Source organism: Chiloscyllium plagiosum, unplaced genomic scaffold (assembly GCF_037043375.1).
Source record: "Chiloscyllium plagiosum isolate Xiang-an unplaced genomic scaffold, Cpla_swu_hap1 HiC_scaffold_11, whole genome shotgun sequence".
NCBI lineage: Eukaryota > Metazoa > Chordata > Chondrichthyes > Orectolobiformes > Hemiscylliidae > Chiloscyllium > Chiloscyllium plagiosum.
Window position 1 is genome coordinate 989,424 of NW_028270149.1, and position 12,128 is coordinate 1,001,551.

The following is a 12,128-nucleotide window of genomic DNA, read 5'->3' on the forward strand; positions in this document are numbered from 1 at the left end:
CGACAAGCAACACTTCAAGGCTGCTCAGGATGAACAAAGGCATTTTGAGCCCTACTCTTGGAGACTTGCTGAGAGTCAATTGGATGTGATTCGGCAACTTTGCAGGTCGGTTCTGAAGAGGTAATCTCATGCCTGGGCTACTTGAGAATTACCAACTGGAGTTCTTGCTGCTAAATGCTATTGCGCTTCTAAAGTTGTGGCTGAGTTTTTGCTTTAATCATTGCTAATGTTTTTGTTTGCTTTCTCTTTCAGTGCGATTCGAAGTAGTGATCTGTTTCTCAGTCTTTCAACAGACTGCCTGGATGGCAGCAGCAGCAATGGTAGTTCAAGTCAGGATTCACCAGCAAAATCAAGTGCAGTGCGAGAGTCTCCGGTGACGACGTCTGATTTCTGCTCGTCATTCACTGGAGGACCTGGCCTTTCACCAAAGTGACTCTGTCTATTCTAAAGGAATTTTGGAAACAGAGAATTTGGGAACAGAGTCTACATCAAGTATAACCTGGTGTAAACATGTGGTGCCATTAATATATGTAATTGTGTAGAAGAATGTCAGTGTTAATGAACTGGTTGTTGTAATTCTGAGAAATATTTTCTCCCTTTTTAATTTTTCCTTGAAATTGATCATTTATTTTTTGCACCAACTTGGAATCTTGAGAAATTCTGAAATGTCTCCTGCCAGAATTATAAGGTTTTGACTTTTAGTTCTACTTTCACAAGCAGATTCTAAATGCAGCACAAGTTTATCCTTTTCAGATACTTATGGGCTTTACTTTTTATGAATAGCACTAAAAGGAAGTGGTTCTTGACTTGAATTTATTTTGAAGCTGTTGTTAAATAGATTGCGCTTAACTTAAGCAAGCAAAGCAACCTTGAGCCGGGTGCTGATAGTTTTACTGTAATGGGAGAGGTGGGAGTATGGATTGAAAGCTCTCTTGATTTCCATTAGTCCTTTTGTACAGATTCTGTTACTTCAGTTATTTCTTTGTTGAATGATTATTGTAGAAGCACCTTTTACAGAGTCTCGCAGTTACCTTTATAGTCAGGGTACTTGTGGAGCTATTAACAGACATGTGCATAGTGTAACATACCAGAAGGGAGACTTTGGTCTAATTTAATATAGTGTTTCATAACTCTCCAAGCCACCACCACAACATGACTTGTGTATAGTCCATAGATCCCTATGAAGAGTTTCACTGGCTTTTGGGAAAATAATTTTAGTTAAATAGAGCTGTTTGTTGTTTTCCCACAAACTTTTTTGTGTGTTATTAACTTTTTCTTGCCATGTGTTGTGATAGAATGTTGTATAAACATGTGTTTAATTTTTTGTGTTCTTGTTGTTGTTGTTGGACTTACACCTGACTTGCCAGGACACTGAACTGTCTCCTGCTTAACAACATGCTTATTTTTCCATGTTTATGCAAAAAGGAAAATCAGGCTTCAGAACGAGGAGAAACTGATGGGTGTGTGGTTCTGAAATACTGTATCGAATGAAAATATATATTGTGTATATATAAAAGAATTTTGCAGCATCACTTTTATCCGCATTTGTGAAAATCTTTGAGAGCGATCGATAATTAATATTAACTGCAGAGTGTTAAGTTGTCACAAGGCTTGATCATCTTGTGCAGCAGATGCACTGAATCGACTTGTTTCTGTGTTCCAAGGTGGAGTCTGTCTCATGCTTGGGCATTTCAATCTTCAGTCAGAACCACTAAAGAGGGATGTCACTGACACAAAGCCTGCAGATTACAGCTATACACAATATAGGTCAAAGTTTGTATAAATGCAAGGATTATTACAAGTGAACTCTGGGTCTTGATATTTAACTGTGATCATAACTTATTGAAGAAATTAAGAATAAATTGGTAAAAAGCAGTGAATAAGAGCTGCAGAACAAGAAAAACACAGAGGTTCTCAGGGACTTTGAGTACCTACGAAGCTTATACCTTACCAGTAGCAAAAAACTTGTACCCCGTAAATTCAGTGTTAGAGCTGGTAGCATATATACTCTCAACCTATCATCCTGATGAGGACAAGTTCTCTCTCCCAGTGGAACCACTTTCAGTGCTTTGTTATAATCTGTCAGCCACCCTAGTCTGCTGCTGACCTTCCCGAGGGAGGTCAATCAAGCCAGACTCCAAAGGCCCTGCTGGAACTCCTGAAAGCTGTTTGCAATCTCGTCTGGTAAAAGGCTGCTGACTTTCACCAGAAAGCTATTCCAGTAGCGCTTTGGCGGTACAATTGGATAGGGAAATGAATAGGTACTAAAAGAATGTACATTAGGGAGTAATTATTATTTACTTTAAATTAGAACTAATTGGATTAGGTTTTGGAATTTATGTTTATACTGGTGAAAGTGAGTGCAACATGGAAAAGCATGGATTTCAAACATTAGAAATGAGAGAATCAAATGGTAACAAAGAGTGATAAATTTAAAACAATCATTATCATACAAGAGAAAAAATTAGGTAAACTACTGAAACTAAAGGAAGCCAAGTCCCCTGGACCTGATGCCGTGGTTTTGGGCATGAGGGAACTGCTGCCAAACTTGCTTGCTGTAGTAAATGACTAAATTTAATGCCAACAGCTTCAAGGAATTAATTAGTTCCCCCTTTGTACTTAGACTGAAAACAAAGTTCTCAACATTAAAAGGATTACATTTCCTTAGTGAAAATCTCATCCTTCACATTTTGTTGAGGTCTCCATCTTATTGCTGTATGATCATATGTAATACCTTTATTAAATTAACAAAGGTTTATTTATTGTCATTTTAAAAACATTTATATTCCTTAATTCAAATCACAAAAATAATGAAAAATTAAAACACCAATGAGTGATTGGTCTCATTCTAGTCCCATTCAGCGCAAATCATTTTCTAACACCTTGTACAAGTGACTGCCACAATAGGAACTTAATTGCTTGATAATCCAGTTTATGAGGTAGAAATGAGAGTCTGTATATATTTAATTGCTAATTTGCTGCATGTCCTTTATTTTTTCCTACCAATTATTTGGTTCTGACCATGTACAATAATGGAATCATATGGATTGTGTGACAGACTGTGGGGTCATGCACTATTTACAAATCCACATCAGTTAAAGGAGTCAGAAATTGTAAAGTGCCATTCTCACAATGGAAAAAACAAAATGTTAAAATCTGTTCTCAAAAATAACTTTATTAAAATGTTTAAATAAATTGTATAAATCATGATGTAAACATTTACAAATTGTCATATTGGTACTTTTTTTTAAAAACATAAATGACATTGAAACAGAAAATCTGCAGATGTCTGTTTACACAGCACATTTCACTCACCCATGAGTTCTCAAAGGGGCAACACCCCCTCTACTTGTAGTTTGCTCCGTAGGGTAATTCCCGACACCAAGTACTCACAATCTGCTTGCTGTATCCGTAACAGTTTAAACACAATTTAACTCACATTCAGTAATTCAGAATTTTAATAAGTTGCTTTGCAGAAGACCTGACAATTGTTTAAAACAATTTTTAAATACATTTATTTTTTGTTGTGGGGAGCAGCCTTGGCAGCTGGGTAATTTCTGTTTGACACAGTTCGGCGATTAAGCATCTCTGAGCAAGACAGCCACAAATTTAGATAGGAGCTCCTGCAGGATGGGCTGTTAATTGCTTGCCCTTAGCCCACTGCCTAATAAGTTATAAACTGCCAATTTCATTTATTACCCCTTTTTATTTTGTTTTATTTGAAAAACTGATCATTACAGTATAATCTGACTGGAAGCATTAACCAGTCTCCACGCATTGCAAACTAATAGCTCAACACTGAATGTCCAGACATTGAAACTGAAATGCTATTTGACTGTGGAAGGTATCACAGTTCCTTGTCTAGAATCCAATTATCCCTTCATTTCAGCTCTTTCTTTATAGACTCTGGAGTTAATGCCAGCTGATTTCTGTAGCTGAGGGGACCAAAGCCCAGCTGTTAAATCTGGAGTTATTCAGTGTGGAAAAAGAGGAAACCAGATCCAACTTCGTATCCTCTTCAGGTAGCATTAGTCAATATGAATGCCATTCATGGATATTTCTGTATAATCCCGGAACAGGTGCAAGATGGATGACCCCTCCAGCACAATCTGAAGTTTGATCCAGATCATTACTGAGCTTTACCAACTTGGAAGGCACCTCATGCAATAATTCAGAACCTTCAAAGACAATCACCGAAGCTGACATGTTGGCAACCAAGCCTTTCAGAATGGATTCCTTTACATCTGTTAGCAGGTACAGTATATCGTACTAATTTTATACATAGTACTGACTTTCAAAAACCAAATGTACATTAAACCTAATCAGTTAGATTCTGTGGAACTATTGCAACAGACCAGAAGGAAAATTAACGTTCCCTTTAAAGTCCACTTCTTTCACTTAAGTGGTGAGGGTCCATTGACTACTGTGTTAATCTATTAGTTAGTCAATGTAGACTGAGTGCTTCCAAAAAGAAACATCACAAAGCGCTTTATGACTAATGAAGTAATGTTGAAGTGCTATCACGGGTGTAATGTAGGAATCATGGTAGCCAATGACTATTTGCCTCAAAATCCTGCAAAATGTGTAATAAATGACCAGATATTTACTTTTGGTTCGGTTGATTCAAGAAATAATAACCTGGACATTGGGATGACCCCCCCTGCTCTATTTGAAAAACTGTCACACAATTTGTACCCCACCAGAGGCAATTTAACATTCTGAATGAAAGACATCCTATGGGCTGAGTGCTCTCAGCACTGACCCTCTGACGGTGCACCACTCCCTCAGTACTTCCCCTGACAGTGCACCATTCCCTCAGTACTTCCCCTCTGACAGTGCACCATTCCCTCAGTACTTCCCCTCTGACAGTGCAGCATTCCCTCAGTACTTCCCCCTCTGATAGTGCAACATTCCCTCAGTTCTGCATTGGGAAGGTCACCTTGGATTATGTGATCAACCCTCTGAAACGTGGCTTGAATCCATGACCCTAGACTAGATAGTTGTATCCACAGAGCCAAAACTGACGCATTGGATTAAACTAAAAATGTGATCAGCATCCTAACTGAATTTTGACAAGTGCACTTGTTGAAATAAACACAAAAGTTCTAGAAGTACAAAGCTGATGCACTAGAACCTGTAGAGAGGAAAAAACAGGTTAAAGTTTTAGACGTGTACCCTTTGTTACTGGAGTAGAAACCACTTCTGTTCTGTTGAAGTGCCTGTTCTTAAGTCAGTGTCATGAGTACATTTCACAAGGTACAGCCAATCCCTGGCAAAATTCCACAACTTGTGAGTACTCACTGGATTTTCCTCAGGATATCACCTGGGACAGAATGACATGATTGCACAGCAAAGCTGGACATGGATTAAAAAATAACAAACATCTATTTAATAAAAGTTACACACATGAAACCATTTATCTAAACATTTTCAGAGCAATTAAAACAAAGCTTATTGATGTGGTGTTTTGCGACAATGTGATTGCAATTTTACAGCTCAAGGTCTTGGATAAACATTAAAATACACAAAGTTCAGATAAATCCATGCTGGTTGCAACAAGTGCTCCTGCTGGAGGCCTTCATGTTCTGAAAAATGTAATGTGACTCCATGGGGGAAGCAGCCTGTGCCCCGGATTAACAAATGGATCAGTCCATGCTGGATCTCCTTCACTACTCCTTTTCATGTTCGAAGGATAACCATAGTCACAAGGCCTGAAATAAACAAGATTCTGTTTTTGTTCAGGAAGACAGTGTGCATTTATACAGAGCCTCATATTCTCAGGACATTCCCACTGACTTTACATTTAATAAAATGCAGCTTGGGTACAGTCACTTCTGTAGGAAAATATGGCTGTCAAGCTGTGCACAGCAGATTCCTCAAGCAGCAAACGAATCAACTGGTCACTGAGCTGTTTGCGTGCTGTGGAGGGATTGAGTTCCAGAGTATATCATCTCCCTCTCCTAATAATATCACTGAATATCTCCACTGTCTGGACTGGGTGACCCAGCTTTAGCTTAACATTTTGTGAAAGGAAGCGTTTGAATTAAGTATTGCTCAGAGTAGGAACCCACAGGGAGATTAAAGTTCTGGATGTAGGTTTGCTCGCTGAGCTGGAAGGTCTATTTTCAGACGTTTTGTCACCATATCTGGCTTCACCTGGAGACTCACTGATGACGTTACCTAGTATGGTGAGGGTCTACATCCAGAACCTCAACCTGAGCTACAAATCTTCTCAAAACTCAGCTACATCCCCTCTTGCCTGAATTTAATGTTTTAGAGTAATTGGCTTTCTTGACATATTTTGCGAAACAAACCAATCACAAAAATAAAGGTGAAATTCGCTGCGTGATAAATTAATAATTGGGTTTGATTTGCAATGCTGTTTGGATTTACATTCCAGGTAGTAATTACTAAATCTCTCATTGCCTTTCCCAAAGACTCAATGATTTGTGGGAGCTTTGAGACTTAAACTGTAGCTAAAGCAACTCCCAAGACATTTCAGAAGCAAATACATGAGATGCAAGAAAACTGAAATTAAAATACAAAGAGCTGGAAAGACTCAACAAGTCTGGCATCATTTGTGGAGACAGACATCCTTGCCCGTGTTTAACTTGAATCCATGAGACTTCATGGGGTCCTGAGTCAATGTTGAGGACTCCCAGGTTAACTTCCTTCCAGCTGTATACCACTGTGCCGCCACCTCTGCTGGGTCTGTCCTGCCGGTGAGACAGGACATATCCAGGGATGGTGCTAGTGCTGTCTGGGACATTGTCTGTTCAAGAAGGGGAGTAGAGACAACCCTGGTAATTATAGACCAGGTTGGAAAAGATTATAAGAGATAGGATTTATAATCATCTAGAAAGGAATAAGTTGATTAGGGATAGTCAACACGGTTTTGTGAAGGGTAGGTCGTGCCTCACAAACCTTATTGAGTTCTTTGAGAAGGTGACCAAACAGGTGGATGAGGTTTAAGCTGGTGATGTGGTGTATATGGATTTCAGTCAGGTGTTTGATCAGGTTCCCCGGTTGGCAATTGCATAAAAAACGGAAGCATGGGATTGAGGGTGATTGATGGGAAATGTTTATCCTGGAATTCGGTTACTAGTGGTGTACCACTACTGTTTGTCATTTTTATAAATGACCTGAATGAAGGTGTAGAAGGATGGGTTAGTAAATTTGTAGATGACAGTAAGGTCGGTGGAGTTGTGGATAGTGCTGAAGGATGTTGCAGGTTGCTGCAGAGCTGGGCTGAGAGCTGGCAAATGGAGTTTTATGTGGAAAAGTGTGAAGTCATTCACTTTGAAAGGAGCAACAGGAATAAAGAAAACTGGCCTAATGGTAAGATTCTTGGCATGTAGACAAGCAGAGAGATCTTGGTGTCCATACGTAGATCCCTGAAAGTTGTAACCCAGGTTGAGAGGTTGTAAATAAGTCATACGGTGTGTTAGCTTTTATTGGAAGAGGGACTGAGTTTCAGAGCCATGAGGTCATGCTGCAACTATACAAAACTCTGGAGCGGCCGCACTTGGAGTATTACATCCAGTTCTGGTCCCTGCATTATAGGAAGGACGTGGAAGCTTTGGAAAGGGTTCAGAGGTGATTTACTAGGATGTTGCCTGGTATGGAGGGAAGGTCTTATGAAGAAAGGCTGAGGGACTTGAGGCTGTCTTCATTAGAGAAGAAGGTTGAGAGGTGACTTAATTGAAATGTATAAGATAATCAGGAGTAGACTTTTTGGACAGTGAGAGCGTTTTTCCTCTGATGGTGATGGCTAGCACAATGAGACATAGCTTTAAATTGAGGGGTGATAGATGTAGGACAGATGTCGGAGGTAGTTTCTTTTCTCAGAGAGTAAAAGGGGTGGAGAAAGCCCTGCCTGCAACAGTAGTAGACTTTAAGCGCCAACCTTAAGGGCATTTAAATTGTCATTGGATAGGCATATGGATGAAAATGGAATAGTGGAGGATAGATGGGCTTCCGATTGGTTCCACAGGTTGGCGCAACATCGAGGGCCGAAGAGCCTGTACAGCACTGTAATGTTCTATGTACGATTCCATGAATGTGACTATGTCAGGCTATTGCTTGCCTAGTCTATGAGATAGCTCTCCCAGTTTTGACACTTGCCTCCAGCTGTTGTTGAGGAAGACTTTGCAGGGTTGACAGTGCTGTTTCTGCTGTTGTCTTTTCTGGTGCATAGGTCAATATCAGGTGATTCATCTGGTTTTACTTCTTCGAGACTGTAGCAATTGGTGTACAAAGTTATAACTCACACAACACCAGGTTATAGTCGAACAGGTTTAATTGGAAGTGCACTAGCTTTCGGAGCGATGCTCCTTCATCAGGTGATTGTGGAGGGCTCGATCGTAACACAGAATTTATAGCAAATATTTGCAGTGTGATGTAACTGAAATTATACATTGAAGAACTGATTGTCTGTTAAGCCTTTCATGTGTTAGAATACAGTGATAGTTTCACTTCTTTCATGTGTAAATCACAAAACCCTTTTTTTTAAAGTTGCATTCTCGGGTTAGCTGTTAACAATGGTGATAGCTAGACAATATGTTGAAGGTGTTAGCCCCCTGTGTTCTCTGTCTATGACCTGATGTTTAGATTGATTCTAATCTAAAAAGTGAGATAACAGAGTTTTACATAAATTCATGCAGTTTTTGAGCTCAGAGTTCTATATGAATGTATGCAGTTTTTGAGCTGAAACTTTATTGCTGGAACAGCACAGCAGGTCAGGCAGCATCTAGGGAACACAAGATTCGACATTTCGGGCACATGCCCTTCTTCAGGAATGAGCAGAGAGTGTTCAGCAGGAGAAGATAAAAGGTAGGGAGGAGGGACTTGGAGGAGGGGCGTTGGAAATGTGATAGGTGGAAAGAGGTCAAGGTGAGGGTGATAGGTCGGAGTAGGGTGGAGGCGGAGAGGTCAAGAAGAAGACTGCAGGTCAGGAAGGCGGTGCCGGGCTGGAGGGATTCGGCTGAGACAAGGTGGGGGGGAGGGGGGATGAAGAAACTGGTGAAGTCCAAGTTCATCCCCTGTGGTTGGAGGGTTCCCAGTCGGAAGATAAGACGCTCCTCCTCCGACCGTCGCGTTGTTGTGGTTTGGCGGTGGATGAGTCCAATGACCTGCATATCCTCGGTGGAGTGGGAGGGGGAGTTGAAATGCTGTGCTACAGGGTGATTGGGTTGGTTCGTCCGGGTGGCCCAGAGGTGCTCTCTGAATCGCTCCGCAAGTAGGCGGCCTGTCTCCCCAATATAGAGGAGGCCACGGATTTCAACCTACTGCGAATCCTCTTACAAGGATGCCTTCCTTGAAGAAGCTCTCTGCCTCTCTCTTTTCTCCTATGCAGTTTTTGAGCAAAGTGCAATGTAACTCTGCAAGTACAAAAAAATTCACCACACAAAATATATGTGCGCATGTGGGTCTTTGTCTGTGTGTGTGTCTGTCTGGGGTGGGGGTTGTGAGTGTGAGAAAGTGTGTGTGTGTGTGTATAGTGAGTGCAGAGTGTCTTATGTCTGTGAGGGGGTGCATGTGTGGGAGTCTGTGTCTATAAGGGTGTGTGTCTATAAGGGTGTCTGTGTGCGCGTCTGTGTGTACCTGTGTCTGTGTGTATGTGAGAGTGTGTGTGTGTGTGTAGGAATATCTGGGTGTGTGTGTAGTGCAATGGTGATCACCTGTAATGTGACATGAACCCAAGGTCCCAGTTGAGGCCCTCCCTATGGGTACCGAACTTAGCTATCAGCCTCTGCTCAGCCACTTTCCTCTGCTGCCTGTCCCGAAGTCCGCCTTGGAATATGGTCACCCGAAGGTCCGAGGCTGAATGTCCTGGACCACTGAAGTGTTCCCCAACTGGGAGGGAACCCTCCTGTCTGTTGATTGTTAATTGGGGAAACCGAGCAAAGACTACGACAACGGATGAATGGGCACCGCACAACATCACACTGCAAATATTTGCTATAAATTCTGTGTTACGATCGAGCCCTCCACAATCACCTGATGAAGGAGCGTCGCTTCGAAAGCTAGTGTGCTTCCAATTAAACCTGGTGTTGTGTGATTTTTAACTTTGTACACCAATTGCTACAGTCTCGGCTACAGTCCAACACCGGCATCCCCGAATCGTAGCAATTGGTGTAAGTGAATGGCTTGCGAGGCCATTTCAGAGGGCAGAGTTGAAAAATGTGGTACTGGAAAAACACAGGTCAGGCAGCATCCAAGGAGCAGGAGAATCGACGTTTCGGGCATAAGCCCTTCTTCAGGAATGAGGCTGGTGTGCCAAGCGGGCTGAGATAAAAGGTAGGGGGGAGGGAATTTGGGGGAGGAGAGCTGGGAATACAATAGGTGGAAGGAGGTGAGGGTGAGGGTGATAGGCCGGAGAGGGGGTGGGTGCGGAGAGGTCGGGAAGAAGATTGCAGGTCAAGAAGGCGGTGCTGAGTTCGAGGGTTGGGACTGAGATAAGGTGGGGGGAGGGAAAATGAGGAAGCTGGAGTCTTCTGAGTTCATCCCTTGTGGTTGGAGGGTTCCTAGGCGGAAGATGAGGCGCTCTTCCTCCAGGCGTCATGTGGCCAGGGTCTGGCGATGGAGGAAGCCAAGGACCTGCATGTCCTTGGCGGAGTGGGAGGGGGAGTTAAAGTGTTCAGCCACAGGGCAGTTGGGTTGGTTGGTGCGGGTGTCCCAGAGGTGTTCTCTGAAACATTCCGCAAGTAGGCGGCCTGTCTCCCCAATGTACAGGAGGCCACATCGGGTGCAGCGGATACAATAAATGATGTGTGTGGAGGTGCAGGGGGGTGAATTTGCGATGGATATAGAAGGATCCATTGGGGCCTTGGAGGGAGGTGAGGGGGGAGGTGTGGGCGCAAGTTTTGCACTTCTTGCGGTTGCAGGGGAAGGTGCCGGGAGTGGAGGTTGGGTTGGTGGGGGGTGTGGACCTGACGAGGGAGTCACGGAGGGAGTGGTCTCTCCTGAATGCTGATAGGGGAGGGGAGGGAAATATATTCCTGGTGGTGGGGTCTGTTTGGAGGTGGCGGAAATGACGGAGGAGGATATGATGTATCTGGAGGTTGGTGGGGTGGTAGGTGAGGACCAGTGGGGTTCTGTCCTGGTGGAGATTGGAGGGGTGGGGTTCAAGGGCGGAGATGAGGGAAGTGGAGGAGATGCGGTGGAGAGCGTCGTCGACCACGTCGGAGGGGAAGTTGCGGTCTTTGAAGAAGGAGGCCATCTGGGTTGTTCGGTATTGGAATTGGTCCTCCAGGGAGCAGATGCGGCGGAGGGGGAGGAATTGGGAATATGGGATAACGTTTTTACAGGGGGCAGGGTGGGAGGAGGTGTAATCTAGGTAGCTGTGGGAGTTGGTCGGTTTGTAGTAAATGTGTTGAGGTGGTCGTCCGAGATAGAAATGGAGAGGTCTAGGAAGGGGAGGGTGGAGTCTGAGACGGTCCAGGTAAATTTGAGGTCGGAGTGGAAGGTGTTGGTAAAGTGGATGAACTGTTCAACCTCCTCCGTGGGAGCACGAGGCAGCGCCTATACAGTCATCGATGTAGCGGAGGAAAAGGTGGGGGGTGGTGCCAGTGTAGCTGCGGAAGATGGACTGTTCCACATATCCTACGAAGAGGCAGGCATAGCTGGGGCCCATGCGGGTGCCCATGGCTACTCCTTTGGTTTGGAGGAAGTGGCAGGATTGGAAGGAGAAGTTGTTAAGAGTGAGGACCAGTTCAGTTAGTCGAAGGAGGGTGTCAATGGAAGGGTACTGGTTTGGGTTGGCGGGAGAGGAAAAAGTGGAGGGCTTGGAGGCCTTCGTGATGGGGGATGGAGGTGTATGGGGACTGGATGTCCATCGTGAAGATAAGGCGTTGGGGACCGGGAAGCGAAAATCATGGAGGAGGTGGAGGGCGTGGGTGGTGTCCCGAACGTAGGTGGGGAGTTCTTGGACTAAGGGGGACAGGACCGTGTCGAGGTATGCGGAGATGAGTTCGGTGGGGCAGGAGCAGGCGGAGACAATGGGTCGACCGGGGTAGTCAGGTTTGTGGATTTTGGGCAGGAGGTAGAAACGGGTGGTGCGGGGTTGTGGGACTATGAGGTCGGAGGCAGTTGATGGGAGATCTCCTGAGGCGATGAGGTTATGGATA

General features: G+C 43.7%; 2 protein-coding genes across 5 annotated transcripts in view; one reads left to right on the forward strand and one right to left on the reverse strand.

Annotated features, from left to right (window-relative positions):
* pabir2 (PABIR family member 2) overlaps positions 1–1,532 on the forward strand; it is a 38,906-nt gene extending 37,374 nt beyond the window's left edge. The window contains exon 10 of the mRNA XM_043714349.2: positions 253–1,532. Coding sequence (XP_043570284.2) covers positions 253–433 — 181 coding nt within the window. The 3' untranslated portion in view covers positions 434–1,532. The remainder of the gene's footprint in view (positions 1–252) is intronic.
* A 1,623-nt stretch (positions 1,533–3,155) lies between these two features.
* The window catches only part of mospd1 (motile sperm domain containing 1), a 72,338-nt gene continuing 63,365 nt past the window's right edge, over positions 3,156–12,128 (reverse strand). For all 4 annotated transcript variants that reach the window (XM_043714358.2, XM_087991829.1, XM_043714355.2 and 1 more), the window contains one exon: positions 3,156–5,711. In XM_043714358.2, coding sequence (XP_043570293.1) covers positions 5,680–5,711 — 32 coding nt within the window. In that variant the 3' untranslated portion in view covers positions 3,156–5,679. The remainder of the gene's footprint in view (positions 5,712–12,128) is intronic.